This window comes from Lethenteron reissneri, chromosome 42 (assembly GCF_015708825.2).
Source record: "Lethenteron reissneri isolate LAM-NWPU_2019-01 chromosome 42, ASM1570882v1, whole genome shotgun sequence".
Lineage (NCBI taxonomy): Eukaryota > Metazoa > Chordata > Hyperoartia > Petromyzontiformes > Petromyzontidae > Lethenteron > Lethenteron reissneri.
This window is the reverse complement of record NC_083820.1, coordinates 10,375,379-10,392,995: the sequence shown is the minus strand read 5'-3', so window position 1 is coordinate 10,392,995 and position 17,617 is coordinate 10,375,379. Positions and strand designations below refer to the sequence as shown.

At 49.4% G+C, this 17,617-nt stretch overlaps 1 protein-coding gene across 1 annotated transcript in view; it reads left to right on the top strand.

Moving 5' to 3' along the window:
- The window catches only part of LOC133353097 (angiopoietin-2-like), a 33,418-nt gene extending 29,413 nt beyond the window's left edge, over nucleotides 1-4,005 (top strand). The window contains exons 8-9 of the mRNA XM_061569222.1: nucleotides 2,254-2,384; nucleotides 3,333-4,005. Coding sequence (XP_061425206.1) covers nucleotides 2,254-2,384; nucleotides 3,333-3,502 — 301 coding nt within the window. The 3' untranslated portion in view covers nucleotides 3,503-4,005. The remainder of the gene's footprint in view (nucleotides 1-2,253; nucleotides 2,385-3,332) is intronic.
- The last annotated feature ends 13,612 nt before the right edge of the window (nucleotides 4,006-17,617 follow it).

Below are 17,617 nucleotides of genomic sequence, written 5' to 3'. Positions count from 1 at the left end.
TCTAAATTCTAAGCTATTTGCTCCGCTGACTTGGGGCTGTCATCGTCTTCCCACGGAAACGCGCGTGAGCGGTGATTTCAGCCAAAACACGAAGCGGGTCGTTGCCGCTGGGGCGGTCTTGCTTGCGTACGGTCGTTCGCAAGGACTCACGCCGCTTAGCGCGACGCAGTCACATTTATTCACGTCAGTCGCCTTCAATCACCACAATACGCTTCCCCGGAGGTCACAGGAATTTGTGTATCGCCCGAATTTAGTTTTTTTTCTAAGAAAATAAATTCAGGACAAACGGGGGGCGGGGGGTAGGGGGGGCAAGTGGCGGCACATTTCATCCCCGTCTGCCTCACACTTTACTTTTTTCTCTCGTGAAATAATTGTGGAAATTTACGGCCGTTTCCACAAACTGGGCCTGAAAACGTGAGTGTTTGTGCGAATCGCAGCCACCGCAAAACACCCGGCGGTAAGTAAAAGTAAAAAATTTAATACAAATCCACGATCACGCGGAGGATTTTTTCATTTTAATCCGGCGCGACTGTTCTAAAGAGAGCAAGTACTCCCGCTCCCATAGACTTAGTGTCTCATAAATGTCTTTAAAATCTCCCCAGTGCGCAGTTCTACCATCTCTTGGGCCCTGTCATGTTTTTGGCATGTGGTATAAAGAAAGGGGGGGGGGGGGCGGGTGGCTGAACATTGCAAACACATTTTTTGTCCACCCCCCCCCCCCCCCCCCACAAGACATTCTCGGGATCGGAGAAACCTCGGCCAATACAAACGCACCTCAATCGTGCTTTCTCGCGGTCCCTTTAAACGCGCCGCGTAGCTTGACACAGCGCCGTGCCCCAGTCTTGTTTCGCGATGATCCCACAGCGAACGAAAACTTTTGTCACGAATAATACGTCACGCGAAAGCCGAACATGATACAATTCAAGCCAACGTGCTAATTCAAGCGCTTCGCTTCGTGAGAGAATAGCGCGACGTGGCGCGGACGTTAGGGGAAGGCGAAAAAAATGACACGCTGCCTCGGTCGCGGCTGCCGGCGAAACGTTCTACTCAGGGCGGAATGCATTCGTGCCTTTTTACTTTTTAAACGTGACAAGGAGCGAGAGAGAGAGATTTCAATGTCAGCATCATGATGGGCCGCTTTGAGGCTAAGCAGCCGTATCCGTCGTGATATCCAAATGATTTTGCCTCAGACCCGTACACGTTTTTGCCAGGCTTGCAAAATGAAATTCCTGCCGCGGACACATAATTTATGATTCGCGTCATGGCAAAGCAAAACATGAGCTCTATGCACGCACATCTGCGAACGCGTGCCTGTGTGTTCATATGCCATCTGTAAAATGGAACGTCTTTCAAATTAGAACGAAGTTACGTCAATTGGCAAAAAAGTGATTCCTACGCGCAAAACTAATGATCGCGAGTTCAATAAATCACTGCCGTTGGTTGAGTTGCGAGTATGTATATTGAGTTGCGGGCATGTATATTGAGTTGCGGGTATGTATATCTCATTAAGTGCGTACAGGATTCTGTCCCAGTGTGATGGTTGCCTCGCTGCACTTAAGATCCACAGGTCGCTGGTTCGATTCCATATCCCGGCACGACAGTCAGCGTGGAAGAGGAGGCCAAATAATCACGGGAGAGGCGCCCCCCCCTCCTCCTTTGTCTGTCGCGAGCAAATCAAAATTGCAGTGCTTCACCTTAAACTTTTCAGCATGAATTAACAGTGGATATACCTCGGTAGGGCGCGGTGGTGGCGAGATGTTAACTACCTCGCCTAGTATACAGGAGGTCGTGGGTTCGATCTCAACCCTGACGCCCGCTGTATATTTGTAATTTGCATGTTCTGCCCATGGTCGTGTGGATTTTTCTCCGGGTCCTCCGCTTTTTCCTCCAAATTTAGAATCAACGTGCGTGTGGAGTAATGTGGCTGCTATCAATGTACACACGATGAGTAAAACTTCGTCGAGCTATGATTTGTGGCCAGGTCACTTCTGAAAAAGAGCTATGTAGCTCAGTCGGCCTTACCTGGTAAATATTGTTTACAGTTTTATAGACGGGTGGGCGGAGCTGGAGGGGAAGAGCGACCGATGTTTATTCATGAACAACGTCTCGACTGCCACATCAGCATGAGCGGTGTGTGCCGGGGGCACCTCGACACTCGGGCGACGTCCGCTCCGGTTTCGCCGTCGCTCCGAACGACGGGCGCCACCAATCAAAGTTGAATGACTAATTCGCTCTCGCTCCGTACTTCTGCAGGATCTTCCACAAGGGCTACATTGGCACGGCCGGGCGGCTAAGCAGCATCGGGCAGTCGGGCATCGGCTTTAGCACGAAGGACGTGGACAACGACAACTGCGTCTGCAAGTGTTCTCAGTTCGCCACCGGCGGTGGGTGCCCATGCCCACCAAACTCAATCCATCCCTCACCGACTCCCCCAACGCCCCGGTGCCCCAACATCGCCAGCTTCGGCAATGCCCCCCCCCCCCCCATGCCATCCCAGAGCCAGTTCCCCGAGCTCTCGGGATGCCCGCTGCTGCCACGCTCCCCCTGAGACACCCGGCAGACGTTTTTTTTTTTGCCAAACGTCCGTCGTGTCTCAAACGTCCATTATCGTGGGATTTTTTATTCTTCTAGAAAGCGTCATCACCTCTCACATCTCCAAATACTTTCTTCCCCTCCGTGGTCTCCACAACCCCTAGTACAGTCTGCTTTCCACCGAGACCATTCTGCTGAATGTGGTCTCCTGCGCGTTGGTGTGTCTCGCAAAAGCAGCCTGTTACGTCATAGACCAAATATGGCAGAGCCACGTAAATAATGTGTTCGTTAAAAATGTTGTCTTATCAGTGATAAGTGTCAGCGCCTTAGCAGTCCACTGCTGGATGAATGCCTCCCCATCCTGTGTCAGTCATGAGGGCAGTCTTGACCACACTTCATCGCGCTGTTCAAAGCGGGTTGGTGAAGGAGGAGTGCAGGACCGGATCGCATGAGCCGTGGCCAGAAATCCAACTGTTGGGTTGGTGGTGCGCTGACTAGACTATTGGGAGAGAGCTTTTAGCAAGCGGCTGTCAAATGTGGCGCTGGACACGAGGGGGATGGTGATTTGTGTCCGGCACCACAACCAGTGGCATCTGCCCGCCCAGCGGCGGTGTGTTAACGCACCTTACCGAGTGCTCGTTGCGGGAGATGTATTAGCATATTGTGAAACAATTCACATACGTCACGCGATCTCACCACCGTTCCCACAGTATGCTTGAATCACGATTCACAAAATAGACGTTTCATTCCGCTCGCATGCGGTGACAAATTGCTTTCCCCCCGTTCTCTTGCCCTTGCAGGCTGGTGGTTCGATGCCTGCGGACCCTCGAACCTCAACGGGATGTACTACATGTCGGGGATGCACACGGGCAAATTCAACGGCGTCAAGTGGCACTACTGGAAGGGCTCCAGCTACTCCCTGCGCACCACCACCATGAAGATCCGCCCTGCCGACTTCCAGCCGTCCTAAACCCGGCACGAGGCAGCCTTCCTTCCCATACAGAGAGTCACCAGTGGCGCAAAAGTCGCCGTGACTCAATATCCGGCCTCCTCCTCCTCATCCTCTTCTTCGTGCTTTTGTCGGTCAGCAGTTAATGGCAGCAACGTCTCATTGTGACGAAGAGTAAAAAGGAGGTTTTTGTTCCGTTACGGGCGCTTTTACGAACGCGAGCACGCTGTCGTCGCCATTTTCCTTCGTAGAGAAAACCCGCGTCAGGAACCTTCGCCGGCTCAGTCGGCTCGAGATTTCCCTCCGAGTTTCAAATCGACCACGAGAAACGGGCGGCTCTCGTAAGCCGCGGAGTTGTCGCACGACGCCGCTCTCCTTGGCGCTCCCCACCGCCGACAGGAAGCAGGGGATGGTGCCGGGCTTGCACGACATTTGGCTGGAGGGGTGTTTGGCAGCTATCCCCAGGGTGCATCCACCGGCGGGAGAAGCTTCTCGGCTTCGCGAAGGACCGCGCGCTCCACGTCATCCCCATTGGGGGGGGGGGGGGCTCTCACGACCTTATTTCCTTCGCAGTGAAGGGCGAGGGGGGGGCAGGGGGGGTGGTTGTGGGTTCGATACCGACCCTGAATGACGCCTGTGTATTTGGAGTTTGCATGTTTTCGCCGTGGTCGTGTGGATTTTTCTCCAGGTCCTTCGGTTTTTTCCCTCCACATTTAGCATCAACATGTGTTTAGAGTATTTCTATAAATTTCCACATGACAAGCCGCTTAGTTGAGCTATCATTTGTGGGCCAAGTCGCGTCGGAACAAAAGAGCTGGTTAGCTCAGTGGGCCCTTACCTATTAAATGAAAAAAAAAGTTTTAGCCGTTTAAAGTTTTAGGATCTGGTGGCAGGAATGTACGCTGCAAACCCCTGAGCCGGTGACCGCCGCGTTGTTTGGAATCACAGCGGGTTGGGTTAATTCAGAACCAGCGGGTTGGGTTAATTCAGAACCAGCCGGTTGGGTTAATTCAGAATCAGCGGTTTGGGTTAATTCAGAACCAGCGGGTTGATTTAATTCAGAACCAGCCGGTTGGGTTAATTCAGAATCAGCGGGATTGGGTTAATTCAGACCCTTGCACTGTTGTGGATCCACACGGTGGAGCGGGTCCTTTTTTTTCTGGTACGCGCTCTGCTTCGGTGTGTGTGTCACGCTCACTTCGTTCGGAGAATTCCGAGTGAGTTCCCTGTTTGCGGCTGAACGGCGTGATATAATTGGCTGCACATGACCAGGGGCTGTGTCAGAGGAAGGGAAAAAAAACAGCCTCGGTTCATTTCGCTTCCACGTTCTGGTGTTAAAACATTTTAATTTGGTGACATCCCCCGGGGAGGTTATTATTTTGCGGAGTGGCTCAAAGCAAGCAGAGCAAGCAGAGCAAATAGGAATTTCGTTTGAAAAAAAACCCCGAGTTTTCAGAGGTCTTAAATGAGCATGGAGTTATTAAAATCGGAGATACTGTACAATGTAATCACATTAAGTTGAAGTGACGCTTGTGTTGTCTGTCAGTGTTATGCACATAATACTTTTATAACATACAGTAAGGCTCTGGTATATTAAAGGGTATATACTATGTTTATATTGTGGTAAGCTTAAATATATGTTGGGGTAGAGTGGTAACTCAGCTGTTTGCGTGCCGTGCTGTAAACCCTGGGACATGATTTAGTTTCCTGGCCACGCCGATCGTGGCCGGCGTGTGATATTTCAACTAGTTCTGGGAACCCACCTGACCAGCATGGTGAAGTATGGTCACACGACCCCCACGATACGACAGGTGCGGGGAGGACCTTCATCCAGCAGTGGATAAGAACTGTACATTACATTACAAACATATATGTCGCCTTCCCCAAGACTGTGAAAGAAGCAGCTAGATGTTTTGTTTGTTATTATTTTTACCCCAAAGGGAATCTTTACGTGCCCATGACCCCAACAGTAGCTCGTGTTTGCCAGTTCATGGTAGTGCTGGTTGTGTTTACGTGATGCCACCAGCATAATCCAACCGGAGGGGTGGAGTTAGCCGAAGGAATTGCTATGGATTGTAGATTTCGTTGTAGCCAGTTCTTAATGTCAGACGCAACGGGCCCGGAACGCTGTTTTGGGTAATTATTGTTGAGACGCAACCACCATCTCGCCTTAGTTATGTCCCCAACTTACCGCAGTGGTGTGTGCGGTAGTGTCTGTGCGGTAGTGTGTGCGGTAGTGTGTGTGCGGTGGTGGTGTGGTGTGTGCGGTGGTGTGTGTGCGGTGGTGTGTGTGCGGTGGTGTGTGTGCGGTGGTGGTGTGTGCAGTGGTGTGCAACAAACTTGCGTAAATAGTGTTTATGGTAGCCCAGATGTCCTATGAATATAGGGTGCAATGATATGGGATGATTATGGAGTAGCATAGCTTGTATTCGAGTGGCAGTGCCTCATGATTAGCCTACTCCAAGCCAGCCCACGCAGTGTTCCAGACAGAATATCAAATTATAAATTGAGTGCTGGTTGTAGCTGAAGGAACGGTAATCTAGTGATCGAGTTACCACCTGTTCCGGTTTTCCCAGGATTGTCATTTCGTTGAGGTAGCTGCTGTTCTGGGAATCTGTAAGTCTCGGTTATTGTCAGTTGCGTAATCATAATAACAATAATGCACCGCGCATGCCGATGCATACACATGCATTTCCTCCACTCTCGCAGCATCGTGAGACATTTTCCATCTTTTTACCGTGATGTGCCCTATAGTTTTTTTTTGTATCTCAGAGGCGGTGGCCGCGTTTGGAGAATCCGGCACACATGCCTGTTTCAGTAACAGCGATCGAAATTGGATCTGGAGGAGGTACTAAAGACCGAGTTTAATTCCTTAGCTATTATTTTCACGTGTATTTTATTTTACAATTCGTACATTAACGTGTGCCGATGTGCTTTCCGCAATGTTTACAACACTGTTGCTTCTATTAGCAATAGTGGCACTCAATTTAAAAGGGCTTTTCGCTTATTTTATTGCATATTTTTATACTGTACGTGTAATTTAATTCACTTACCACGTTTTCATTGTACAAGCTCTATTATAATAGATGTATACGCACACTAGTATTGTGTGCAACGAGGACAATTCCGAGAGGAACCTTATCGGGAAGATGCGTTCGCTTTGTGTGTAAAGACACAATCATAGATTGCTTTGTTATTTTGTTACTTTTCCTAAAATTTCGACGTTGCATAAAGATTCCAACGCGGTTCGAGGTTCAAACACGTATGAATTGTATAGGCTGGGCACTGTCAATGTTGAATACAGTAGAACCCCGCTCTTATCCACTATCCTATTAACCACAAATCCTATTATCCACGGGAGCTGTAGGGGTCCGCGAACACTCGTATTATCCGCGCGACCATCTTTCATATTTACAATTATACGCAAACTTTTTTTTTCCATGAACGAGTGGAGTACATTTTTACGGATTATAGGATCTGTTACGTTTGCCTCCACCACATCGCCACAAAGACCATGAGAGTCTCCGCTCTACAAAAGGGTATTTAAAAAAAAATTACGCTTTAAGAGCTCGTTGCGGGCTGGGTCTTTCAAAACCCGGCACTGCTGTCACTTAACCCAACACGTGAATACATTTGATGGCTGTGGCTCCACAGCGTACGAATTACATTCGCAGCAACTCTGTACACACTTTACTCGGACTGTGGCGACTTCACCAGGTGTGGATGTGTATCGCAAGTGCTCAGTGAAGCAGGCTGAATATAAACTATTCTCATGTACAACATTAAAGCACGCATTCTCGCCGTAGGCTTAAACAGTGGGGAGCGGTTGACCAGCGGCTAGTCAGCACCTTCATCCAGCAGTGGATCGACAAAACGACTGTCAGAATTTTCGAGCGTGGTTTTCCAGTTCGCCAGGCACTGCTGCGTGGGTAAGCGGAGGGAGGTTAGTCGACACTTTTGAAGATGCCCGCAGCACTGCGCGGCAATAGCTTGAGAGAATAAATTCTCGAAGCGCAGCCCCTGTCCAGAATACCACACTTGGCTTACCAGTGGCTGTGAAACCTTATACGGGTTAGACGGGTGGCACACGTATGGTCGTCAGCATTAATGGGTTAAATGGTAACACGTTAAATCCACGGCTCATGGTTCAACCAATAATCCGGCACTTTTATCTCGCGAAGGAGATTGCTGGCTTGCGCCGAGACAATCCAAAGGTTTGTGCAAGAAACGCGAGATGCACAATTTGTGGCGTGCGGAGGATCAAAGGCCGCTTCGCGAACGCAATCACTGACACGTGCTTTCTCTGGACAGGCTAAAGCGCCTTCTTGGGTGGTTGAGGTCATCACAAGACCCCCTTATCGGAACGTCCTCCAGGCCAGATGTCCTCACGCGTCACGGCAGCGCCTCGGCCATGCCCGCCTGTCTTACCCGTTAAACGCACCTCCGATTAGCACGGTTGGCTATGTAGGGTGCGGAAGAAGTTCAACGTGCGTACATCCAAACGTGGACACTGGGAAGCTTTGATTTGCAGCTTGATGTTGGATTGGTAAGAATGTCAAGCTGAGCTGTGGAGGAGTAGGAGTGGTGGGATTGAATGACTTGCGGTGGCAGTTCATGGGCCAAATCAGAATTTGGTACCATGGGAGGTCACTAATATTTATGGATTCCAGTTTCTGTGTAAAAGCGGATCATGTCATGAATCACAACATACTTAACAAATGAGGTCATTGGATTATTCACTTTAGTAGCGATTAACATGTTGGTAGCAGGCCAGGTGTCTCAGTAGTAGAGCGAACGGCTTGCAATCGGGAAGTTGCTGGTTCAAATCCTGCTCGGGGTTTGACTCAGCCCATCATCCCTCTGGGGTCGATAAAATAGTCACCACTTAGTGTTTAAGTCATCAGTGATTGTTCTTTGAGTAGACTCGCCTTCGCCATAGGACCCTGGAATTTGTACCACTGGCTCAGTGCTATTCACAGGTGATGGGCACTCTCTCAATGCTCATTTGTGCAAGATATCACTTAGACTTTGAAAGATGTTGCTACAACTCAAGGTTTGTCATTTCAGGTGGTTTCAGTGACCAAAAGAAATGTGGTCAGGGCCCATGGAATATTAGTGTTTCCCCTGCATGGCTCTACCCGATGGAGGTTTCACCACCTCCGAGACCGCTAATCCCATCACGAGTCATTTGTGATAATAACCACGGTCCATTTGTATTCACACAACCGCAACCCGCTTAGACAGATAATCACCATTAAACCAGCTGAGAGCCCACAACGATACACATCTTTCTCGAAAAGGAGAACCTGGGAATAGTCGAGGTCAACCCATTTCATGTTTGCGGTAATTGTCACTTAACAAGTCCAAGGAGTGCGCTTGCTCATGTCAATTTGAACCAAAATTCCTCCGGTTTTGTTATTTTAGTTGTCGGTCGCACGGGTTTCGCAAGGCCCCCCTTTTTGCGCGCTTCATCCCTAGAGTGGCGCGAACGAGAGGAGTGGAGCGGCCTCAAATAGCCGGCAGAGTTGGTCGCCGGAAATAAGTGGTGGCCTATATCATCGATGCGTTTACACTTTCATTTATTGCGGCGCTTGCGAGTTAAACGGGCGCGTCGTCCTCGCGTTGCCAGATGCTCGTCCGACAATATGGAATTTGCAAGGCAACCGTTGTCACATTCGGGGTTTAATTTCTCGTGGAATATATTCTGGCACAATTGCCCCACCCGCACCCGCAAACCCCCAGGGTGGGGGGGGGAAACTATATTTTCTAGAGCTCAGCCCCAGGAATCTCCGGCAGAAATGAAGCCCTGGGTTACATCATTATCCCGCATGGTTTATTTAACGTTGTAATTTTGTAAAGACTTGGTCATTGCAAATCACTCTACATTGTAAAGCTAACTAAGATAAAGCAAATGCGGAAAACTTCCTTTTTAAAACATGTGTATGGTTAATATTTTTGCTTACAAAAATGTAAAACGATTGTTGTTTTTTATATATGGCAAACTTATGCATTGATAATAAATAGTTCAATTGTACTTATTTGTCCGTGTAATTAGAAAACCATGTTTATGACCATATTCGTGTATTATTTATGCCACTAAGCCTCCCATGCAGTACATCGAAGATGCGCTCGAACAAAGGGGTACTTGAGATGATTGCTCAGCACGAAGTGATGGCAGACCAAATGCAATGTTCAAAAACAAGTATAGAGAATATGCACAGCACGCGAGAATAAACTAAATTGGAAAGCTATATTATACTTGCAACTACTCGATTTTTTTTCTCCTCTACGTATGCTATCTGAAATCAAATTCTCAAACTTCGTTTTAAAACAGGCAACTTTTGTTGTTGTTGTTGTTTTACCTGTGGCACACCATCACGGGAAGGCCGCAGAGTGAAGGATGTTACGAATGGGGAAGAGATAACGGAAGGCGAAATGTAAGAGGGAAGAGACAGAATGGGACATCAGTGGAAAATGGGTGGATAAACGGGAGGACAGGGTCAGGAAGAGATGAAGATGAGGGCAGAAGAGGCTGCATCAGGGCCTCGACGCTGTTGCACGCAGCGGTGTCTGTTTTCACATGGGGTAGGGGAGAGGGGTGCAGAATGGGGGTGACCACACACAAGTCACGTGATTTAAGGGACGCTTGAGCTGATTGAGAGATAAAGATGTATTGATGAATTGTGGATGTATTAATACTATTTCTGGATAACCAGTGCCACAACTTAACACCCAATTACCCGTTTGGCAATAATTCATTTCAAACGCTGTTGATGTAACGAGCACGGCTCTATCGCTTGGGCGTAATTTATGGCTCGTGACGTTTTGTCAGCGATCAAATGCGGCGCTTGTTGTACAGGCTCACGGTTCGAATCCGGTGGCCGCCCCGATTAATACTGCGGGCGTTGTTAACCGTAATAATACAATCTTCTTCACAGCTGACGTTAAATATCTCCGGACGTCATTCACAAGAATAGGAATAGTATGTGCAGGCGTCAGGGTCCAGATTTGCCGAGTTCGAAAATCGCGGTACGGTTCTCAACTGGGACCATACACGGCAACCATCGCCCCCTGCTGGCAGGCTAAGGCCTCAGGTCATGTGCCACATGGCGTCTGTCCTGGTCTCTTGGGCTCCCTCCTGGTTAAACAAAGCATCGGTCGGTTGGGATGCGTGAGGATACATTTTGGGTGCCACTGATTGTTCCAAAAATGCTTCGCTCTCAGAGCCCTTGCTGAACGTGCCCTCGAGTATTAATCACGCGAGGCGACCGTATAGGTATTGGATAGAGTGAAGTAAACATTCTCCAAATATTTATCTAAATCCAGTTAGGAATGTATAGCCGTGGCACTTAAAAGTTTTTGGAATGTTTCAACTCTTGAGCTGTGGGCAAACAAAGCATTAGCGCATCTCTGCTTAACACCGTTGAATTTAACGTAACCAACATTTCTTTAAAATAAATTACTTAAATCAAAAGAGTGAAGTGTATGTTAAACCTCTCCAAAAAGTCTCTGCATATCCAAAAGATGACTGCACTGTGGTTTTTAGGTAGATTCTAACATCTTGACATCTCAACTTTTCACAGTTATGCCACAATGTGATACCTCCTGCATAAAACGGGTTCCCATACCGATGTAAAATTACGTCGTTAGCCCATGGACCAATATGTCCTAGCTGGTCGGTGCCGCCCAGAGCGGCAAATGCAACCGGTGTCCACCACTGGCAGTGCTCACCACGTGCAGCATGCCCCACGAGCAGAAAGCTTGGAGTATATTACAGCGTCTGGTGTAGACACTCCTGCTACTTATGTGCACATTCCATCGATGTTTATTGTACCCTTCTTGACCAAAAAAAAAACTGTCTCATAAAATGCTACCACCGTGACCTTGCTATCATACACATTGTTGATTTGGATATAAACTACTTTTATAAAATATTTGTTAACGTTTGTCACCATGGGTGGTACCAAATATGCACATTTTGGATCAATGGCTTCAGGACGATTGGAGGTCTGGGAAAAGCAAAAGGCATCGTCTCCCTCTCTCGCAAGCTGCAGTTAAATTGTCACTCATAGTAATTAGACGGCTCATTTAGCAATCACGGAGCAGTCAGCTGGATGCTCGGTGGATAATCAGGTGTAGTATATAAGTGGGTAATCAGGCGTAGTGTAAAGGTGGATAACCAGGTGTAGTGTATAGGTAATCAGGAGCTTCCTCGTACAGGCAGGCGTCTGTGCATCAGTCTCAAGGCTTCACAACATGCCGTGCGTTGCTGTGTTGCAGCCTCAGCGTGGGTCACTAAACGGTGGTTTGACCGCCTGGGCCACTGGGGGAAGAAGGGGGTGGGGGCGGTGGTGTTATCAGAAGAATTTGTCAGCACGGAACCCAGCGCGAGTTGGCTCTGCCAGCGGACACGGGTTGTCTCTGTTTAGTGTCTGCTCGGAGAACGTCGAAGGCAGGCCGAGTGCAGAAGAGATTCGTGCCGTGTTCATCACTCCCGCTGCGCAGCGAGTGTTGTGCTTCTTGACTCTTACCTCCCCAGTTATGTTACTGATTGTGCTATCGGTGTCGTGTAACGAGATGACGAATTGCCGTTGCTCCGTGACTCCCGCACAGCAAATACAACACCCACTCCCGTCCGTGTTTCGAGAAGGGCCCGTGGAAGGTGATATCGCAGAACTAATTATGAGACTCCTCTTCAAGTGATGCTCTTGTCCGCACTTAAAAGGGGGCACATTTCCTCGCGTGCCCTGCTACATTCTCAGAAGTCGACTTCTACCAAATTAAGTGTGGTGGTGGGGGGGAACTAATTAGAATTAATTTATTTTTGTGGAGTCATTGGTGAGTGGGCATAACACTATCAACTCATTACACTTGAAAACCAGGTTAATCACAGGAGCCTGCCAGGTATCGATCAGCAGTGCCAGACTCAGTTCTATCAGTATCAAATCATACTCGTGTTATTTGAGAAAAAAAAAAGTTTTGCCTGGATTCCTGCCTGCCTGGCTGGCTGGCTGGCCTGGAGCCAAGTGCGTATGCGTGGGGGAAACGTCACCGCGCATTTCTGCGTGATGACGTCAACCCGCATCCCACAGAGTTGAGCAGGATTCGTGCGTGCTCACGTCACGTCTCCCCCACTCCCCCACCCCGTGTTTCCTTCGGAAATGCGTGCAATACTCCATCATATAATAATATAGCATTACTATGAATTATATAAAGTTTTGCTGGCTGGAGACGAGAGGAGGGACGGACGGGCGGCCAGTCACGTCCAAAAAGGACATGTCCCAAGGAGGACCCTCCGTGGAATGGGCAGTGAGACTCAATTGTGGCTTTCGGAATGCACATTCGGCACCATTACATCTTGACAAGCGCAGGAGGAGACCGTGGTTACGAATTTCAATTGCGCGCCTTCAAGATCGTTCCACTTTTGTGTGCGGCTTTGGAGGAGAGAAACTCCACATGTGCAATTTCAGCCTTCAAGTCGGCTGCGCTGGAGGCTCGGCGGTAGAGTAATGACAATAAGAGTGATTAAATAATTAGGAGTACATATTACTGCGTTGAACTTTTACACGGCCCAGTGTCGAAATGAACGCTGGTGACAAAGTGAGTTGGGGGGTTAATTATTAAATAAATCAGGGGTTGTTTAAAAAAAAAACGTTACCCCGCGTGAAGCAGAAACATATGGGCTGGACGATTGTTGCTACTCCCATAACAGCTTTGATTGCATTGTGATCCTGAGGCCACTGCTTCTCACAACGATCTGCTTTGTGTGTCTTACAGCGCCATCAGCCGCTGCAGATGCCAGCCTCCGGGGTTGGGTGAGATTGGGGGCGGGCGGGCGGGTAACATTGCAGGTGTGTGGTGGCCAATTTGCGAAGGTACATTGATTTGCTTTGTGTATCTTCAAAAGTTAGCTTGTGGAGAAGACGGCACCGGACTGAAATAGAATTTCCCGAGCGATGTTCTGGACCTGAGCCCCAATCGAATTGTCAGCGGCTGTCTTTTATCAGTTCATGAAGCCAAGGCCTCGGTTGAGACCAAGAACCTTTTAGGTGGGAGCCAGTGTCAGGGCCAGTCAAGGCCGGAGTATCTCGGCTGAGGCCAGTCACTAAGGCTGGCGGTGTCTCTAAGCCAGTGTTCATACTTGATTTGAAGCTTTCGTGACTGCAGGAATTACTCTTTGGTTCTTGCGGTAAAGTCACGTAGAAAGAAAAGAAATGAAATAATAGAGTACGCCGTTTCGATTGCAACACACGCAACCGTCATCAGGTGGAACTAAATTTTACAGAGAGACAAAACACAGACTTCACGAGCTTTCAGAGACGGCGGGTGGGGATGGGCACATCCACCGCTAAGACATCATCAGTGTGTGCGGTCCGGCACACACTGCCAACCATTGGGGGTTGACAGCAGCACGACGATGGTAATGTCACTTATCGTCGGGGAGCCGCACCGAAGGCGACCAGGACCCGCCAGTGACCCGCTGGGCCTCGTAATGAAGTGACACTGCTCCAAGTCAAATGCTGGGACGAGAGAGCTGAGTCGGTGTGCTCGAGCCGGCATCTCGCTCCACGATTGGCCTCGAGGGGCCATGATTTGTTCTCGGTCTCATTGATGTACAGGGACATAAAGCCCACCTCTCATGTCCCCATTGGTTGTTCCACCAGTTGTTATGCAAACCATTACATGCAGGTGATGTGCTTCAGTAATTAAAAATTGTTCATCATATTCAGCCGCGATCAACCCACTGCTGGATGAAGGCATCCCCTCCACCGAGTCAATCGTGGGTTTTTGTTTACTTTACGTAAGCTTGGCGGTCTGTGTGTTCCCAGTAACGTGGGACCGGTTCAGGCACCACTCGTCACTGACATGAACGGTGGCTGAGAATCAAACAAAGAAAAGTATCCGAGTTCGTGGTGCAGCGTGCTAACCACTGTGCCACCCCTCCTTCCCACCACCTGTGTACACAATACAGCAACTCGAATGGACTTCGGGGGTTGGGTGGTTGGTGGTGGGGGGGAATGGGTATTTTGTACCATCGGACACTCCACCCCACAACTCCCAATTGGTGATGGGGCAGTTGTGGAGAGAGTGGAGAGTTTCCCATACCTGGGCAGTGTGCTCATGACCGGCTCCGGTTTGACAGCAGAGGTCTCACTCCGAATCAGTCGAGCGGCAATATATTTTAATCGGTTGTTTAACGCTGTGTGGAAGCTACCTGGTCTGTCGCTCCGCACGAAGTTTCAGGTCTTTTCGGACACGGTCATTCCCTCCCTTTTCTACGCTTGCGAAACGTAGACCCCCCTAATGGAGCATCTTCGCCGGATGGAAACATTTAGGCTGGCCTGCCTACGATCCATCCTGGGTTTAATCAGGCTGGATTGTGTGAGGAGCTCACAAATCCTTGAAAGATCTGGAAAAAGTCCCATCGGTGCTCCTCCGGCAGACAAGGCTGCGTTGGCTGGGTCATGTAGCCCGCATGCCCAGCCACCGCATTCCTAAACAGCTTTTGTTCGGCCGGATAGAGGGGGCTAAACGTGTGCGGCGCGGGCTAGAGAAGAGATGGAGTGATCTGGTACAGGATGATGTGGAGCTGAGTGGACTTGCCGATGACTGGTACCAGCGGTGTCAAGATCGGCCTCTGTGGAGGAGGCTCGTGAAGGACGCTACTGGCCAGTTGGAGGCAGTCGCCCTCCAGCAACAACGGAGGGCAGAGGAGCAACGCTCACAAAATCGAGCGGCTAAAGCACAGCATGTTGTCACAGTAGGGGGCACAGGTGGTGCATCAGCCACTCATCCCAGCCAGTCGACCCGTGGCACCTGCTGGGTCTGCCCCGTGACCTCCTGCCAGCGGGCGTTCGACACTTCACGTGGCCTCAACGTACACACAGCCTGGCACAAGCGTCGTGGTGACGTTACCGCCACTTAGTGGCGAATGGCGCTTGTTGTTGTTGTGTGACAAAGGACGGAGACGCATCAAGCCACTCTCGCTCATGAGCGCAGCACGCGGCACAGAAGCGTAAACCATCATCAGGCCAACTCCGGTCATCCTCGCAGCAGAGGATTCTGGGTGGCCGCTGAACAAAGGCGGTGGTCATCCCATGGCGGTGCTTTTCAGATGCGCGCTTCTGCGGCCGTCTGGAACGTTCTTCGGAAGCCACTGGGAGCTATGCACTTTGAAATCACCTAGATTGAAAACTCATTTCTTTAGAACTGCTTTTTGTGTTTCGTTTGTTGTTCCCCCCACCCCGCCCGTATATGCGATTAGCACAGTCGGCTATGTGCGGTGCGAAAGAAGTTCAACAAACATACATAGATACATACACACATGTCATCACAGTAGCCGCTCTGCTTCCCATGTTGGGTGCACCTGCGATCATTCGGAAACGTCCCGGCTTGGGTCACAAAGGACCGATGTCACGATTGTTACGACAGCGAACATTGTGTGTTGTTATTGTTGCTGTTGTAGAGAGAGAGAGTCAAGCCGAATTTCACTTCACCCGCCACAACGCACCTGCACCAACATCGCTTAATTAAAAGGACAGGACTTTGTGTACGACTCTCATGATTTGTAGTCGCTGTCACGGTGGCACAGACAGCCCCCCCCTACCTTCCAGGGCATCCTGTGTGGTCCGTCTCTCTGCCCAGGCTCAGGTATAATCTCTTCTCTTTTTTTACGTCCCCCACACGCGCACACCTCCGGCGCGAGTGAATTAATCAGTTCACGAATGATGTCATGCGATGCACCGTGCATAGTGCCACACGGGGGTGGGGAGGGGAGTGTAGTTTGTAACGATTTTGGTTTCGGGGCTTGAGAGCTACAAGTCTGGACTATAACAAATGTCACCGAAAATGGGTTTCGGCTGCGTGTTTTGTTGGACGCGATTTGATGGACGTCGCAAGAACTCGTCCGAGCGTTCATTGAACGGACACCTGGAGGGTTTCCGTGTCGGACGTCGTTGTCAATTGAGATGAACCTGCAGCACGATGGTCTAAACTCAATTTACGTTTATACAAGATTCTGGATTAGCCGTGCCTCTCGTGAAGAAAATGAGAAGGGATAGTTCGGAGTAGCCTCCATCCAACTACGAATTGCAATGTGCTGCAATCACAGCACGGTGAAGCATACTTATATAGGCAAATAGTTTTGATCGACATTAATACCGATCATCGGTATACATTTGCATAACCCTCGTGGTAATAGAATAATTGCAAACATCAAAATTTATTGTGACTTAATTGGCAATGTAAATAATAAATTCACTCACTAACTTTTTGTGAATCCCCTACTGGATGAAGGCCGCCTCATGCTGTCCAGACCGTCGGGGTTGTCTGGCCATACTGCACCACACTGGTTCGTGCGGGTTGGTGAAGGTTTGTTGCTCAAGGAGCGGTTCAGATGTCACTCGTCGCTTACGTTCGGCGTGGGCAGCAATGAAACGAGAGTGGCGTCATGGGGTTCACAGCGCGGTTGACTGGCCACTCGCTCCAACGCAAAACTCCAAATTTGACCACGTGTGGTGGATTAAATAATTTGTGAGAGGGCATTAAGTTGAAGGCACTTTGCAAAAACTGTCGGAAAATATTATTGAAAGCAGGCACTAATTGCTGGCACAGTATTTACACGAGTTGATCATTCAGTGTAACTCCTAATCACCATCAAATTCCACCACAAATTTTAAGATCATATCACGACTTACATCTTTCTTCCTGAGTTACCACCCACTTGTGAATTGGCAATCGTCAACCACATTTTTTTTTCTCTCCGGAACAACTCCTCTAATTCAATCTTCGTTTTTTTTTTGTTCGAAGCAATCATTGATTATCAGCAAGCATCGCTTTTGTTTTCTCGCCCCCCCCCCCAAAAAAAAACCCCGGATAAAAATGCGAAAATTTGGAGATATTTGTGTGCGCGCGGGCAAACACACAAAAAAGGAAACTTTCCGCTGGGGCCCTCGGTGCGCAAGGGGCCTTGTCTGGTTAGTATCGCGACCCGGTGCCCTGCGGGGTGCCACGAGTCCTTACAGCGCACACGCGTCACGACGGCGTGGTGCTCGCTTCGCCGAGACGATAGGCCACCGCCTGAGCCGGAGCCGGATCCGCAAGGGGCTCGTGTTTCAGCGGCGCCGGTGTCGTAAC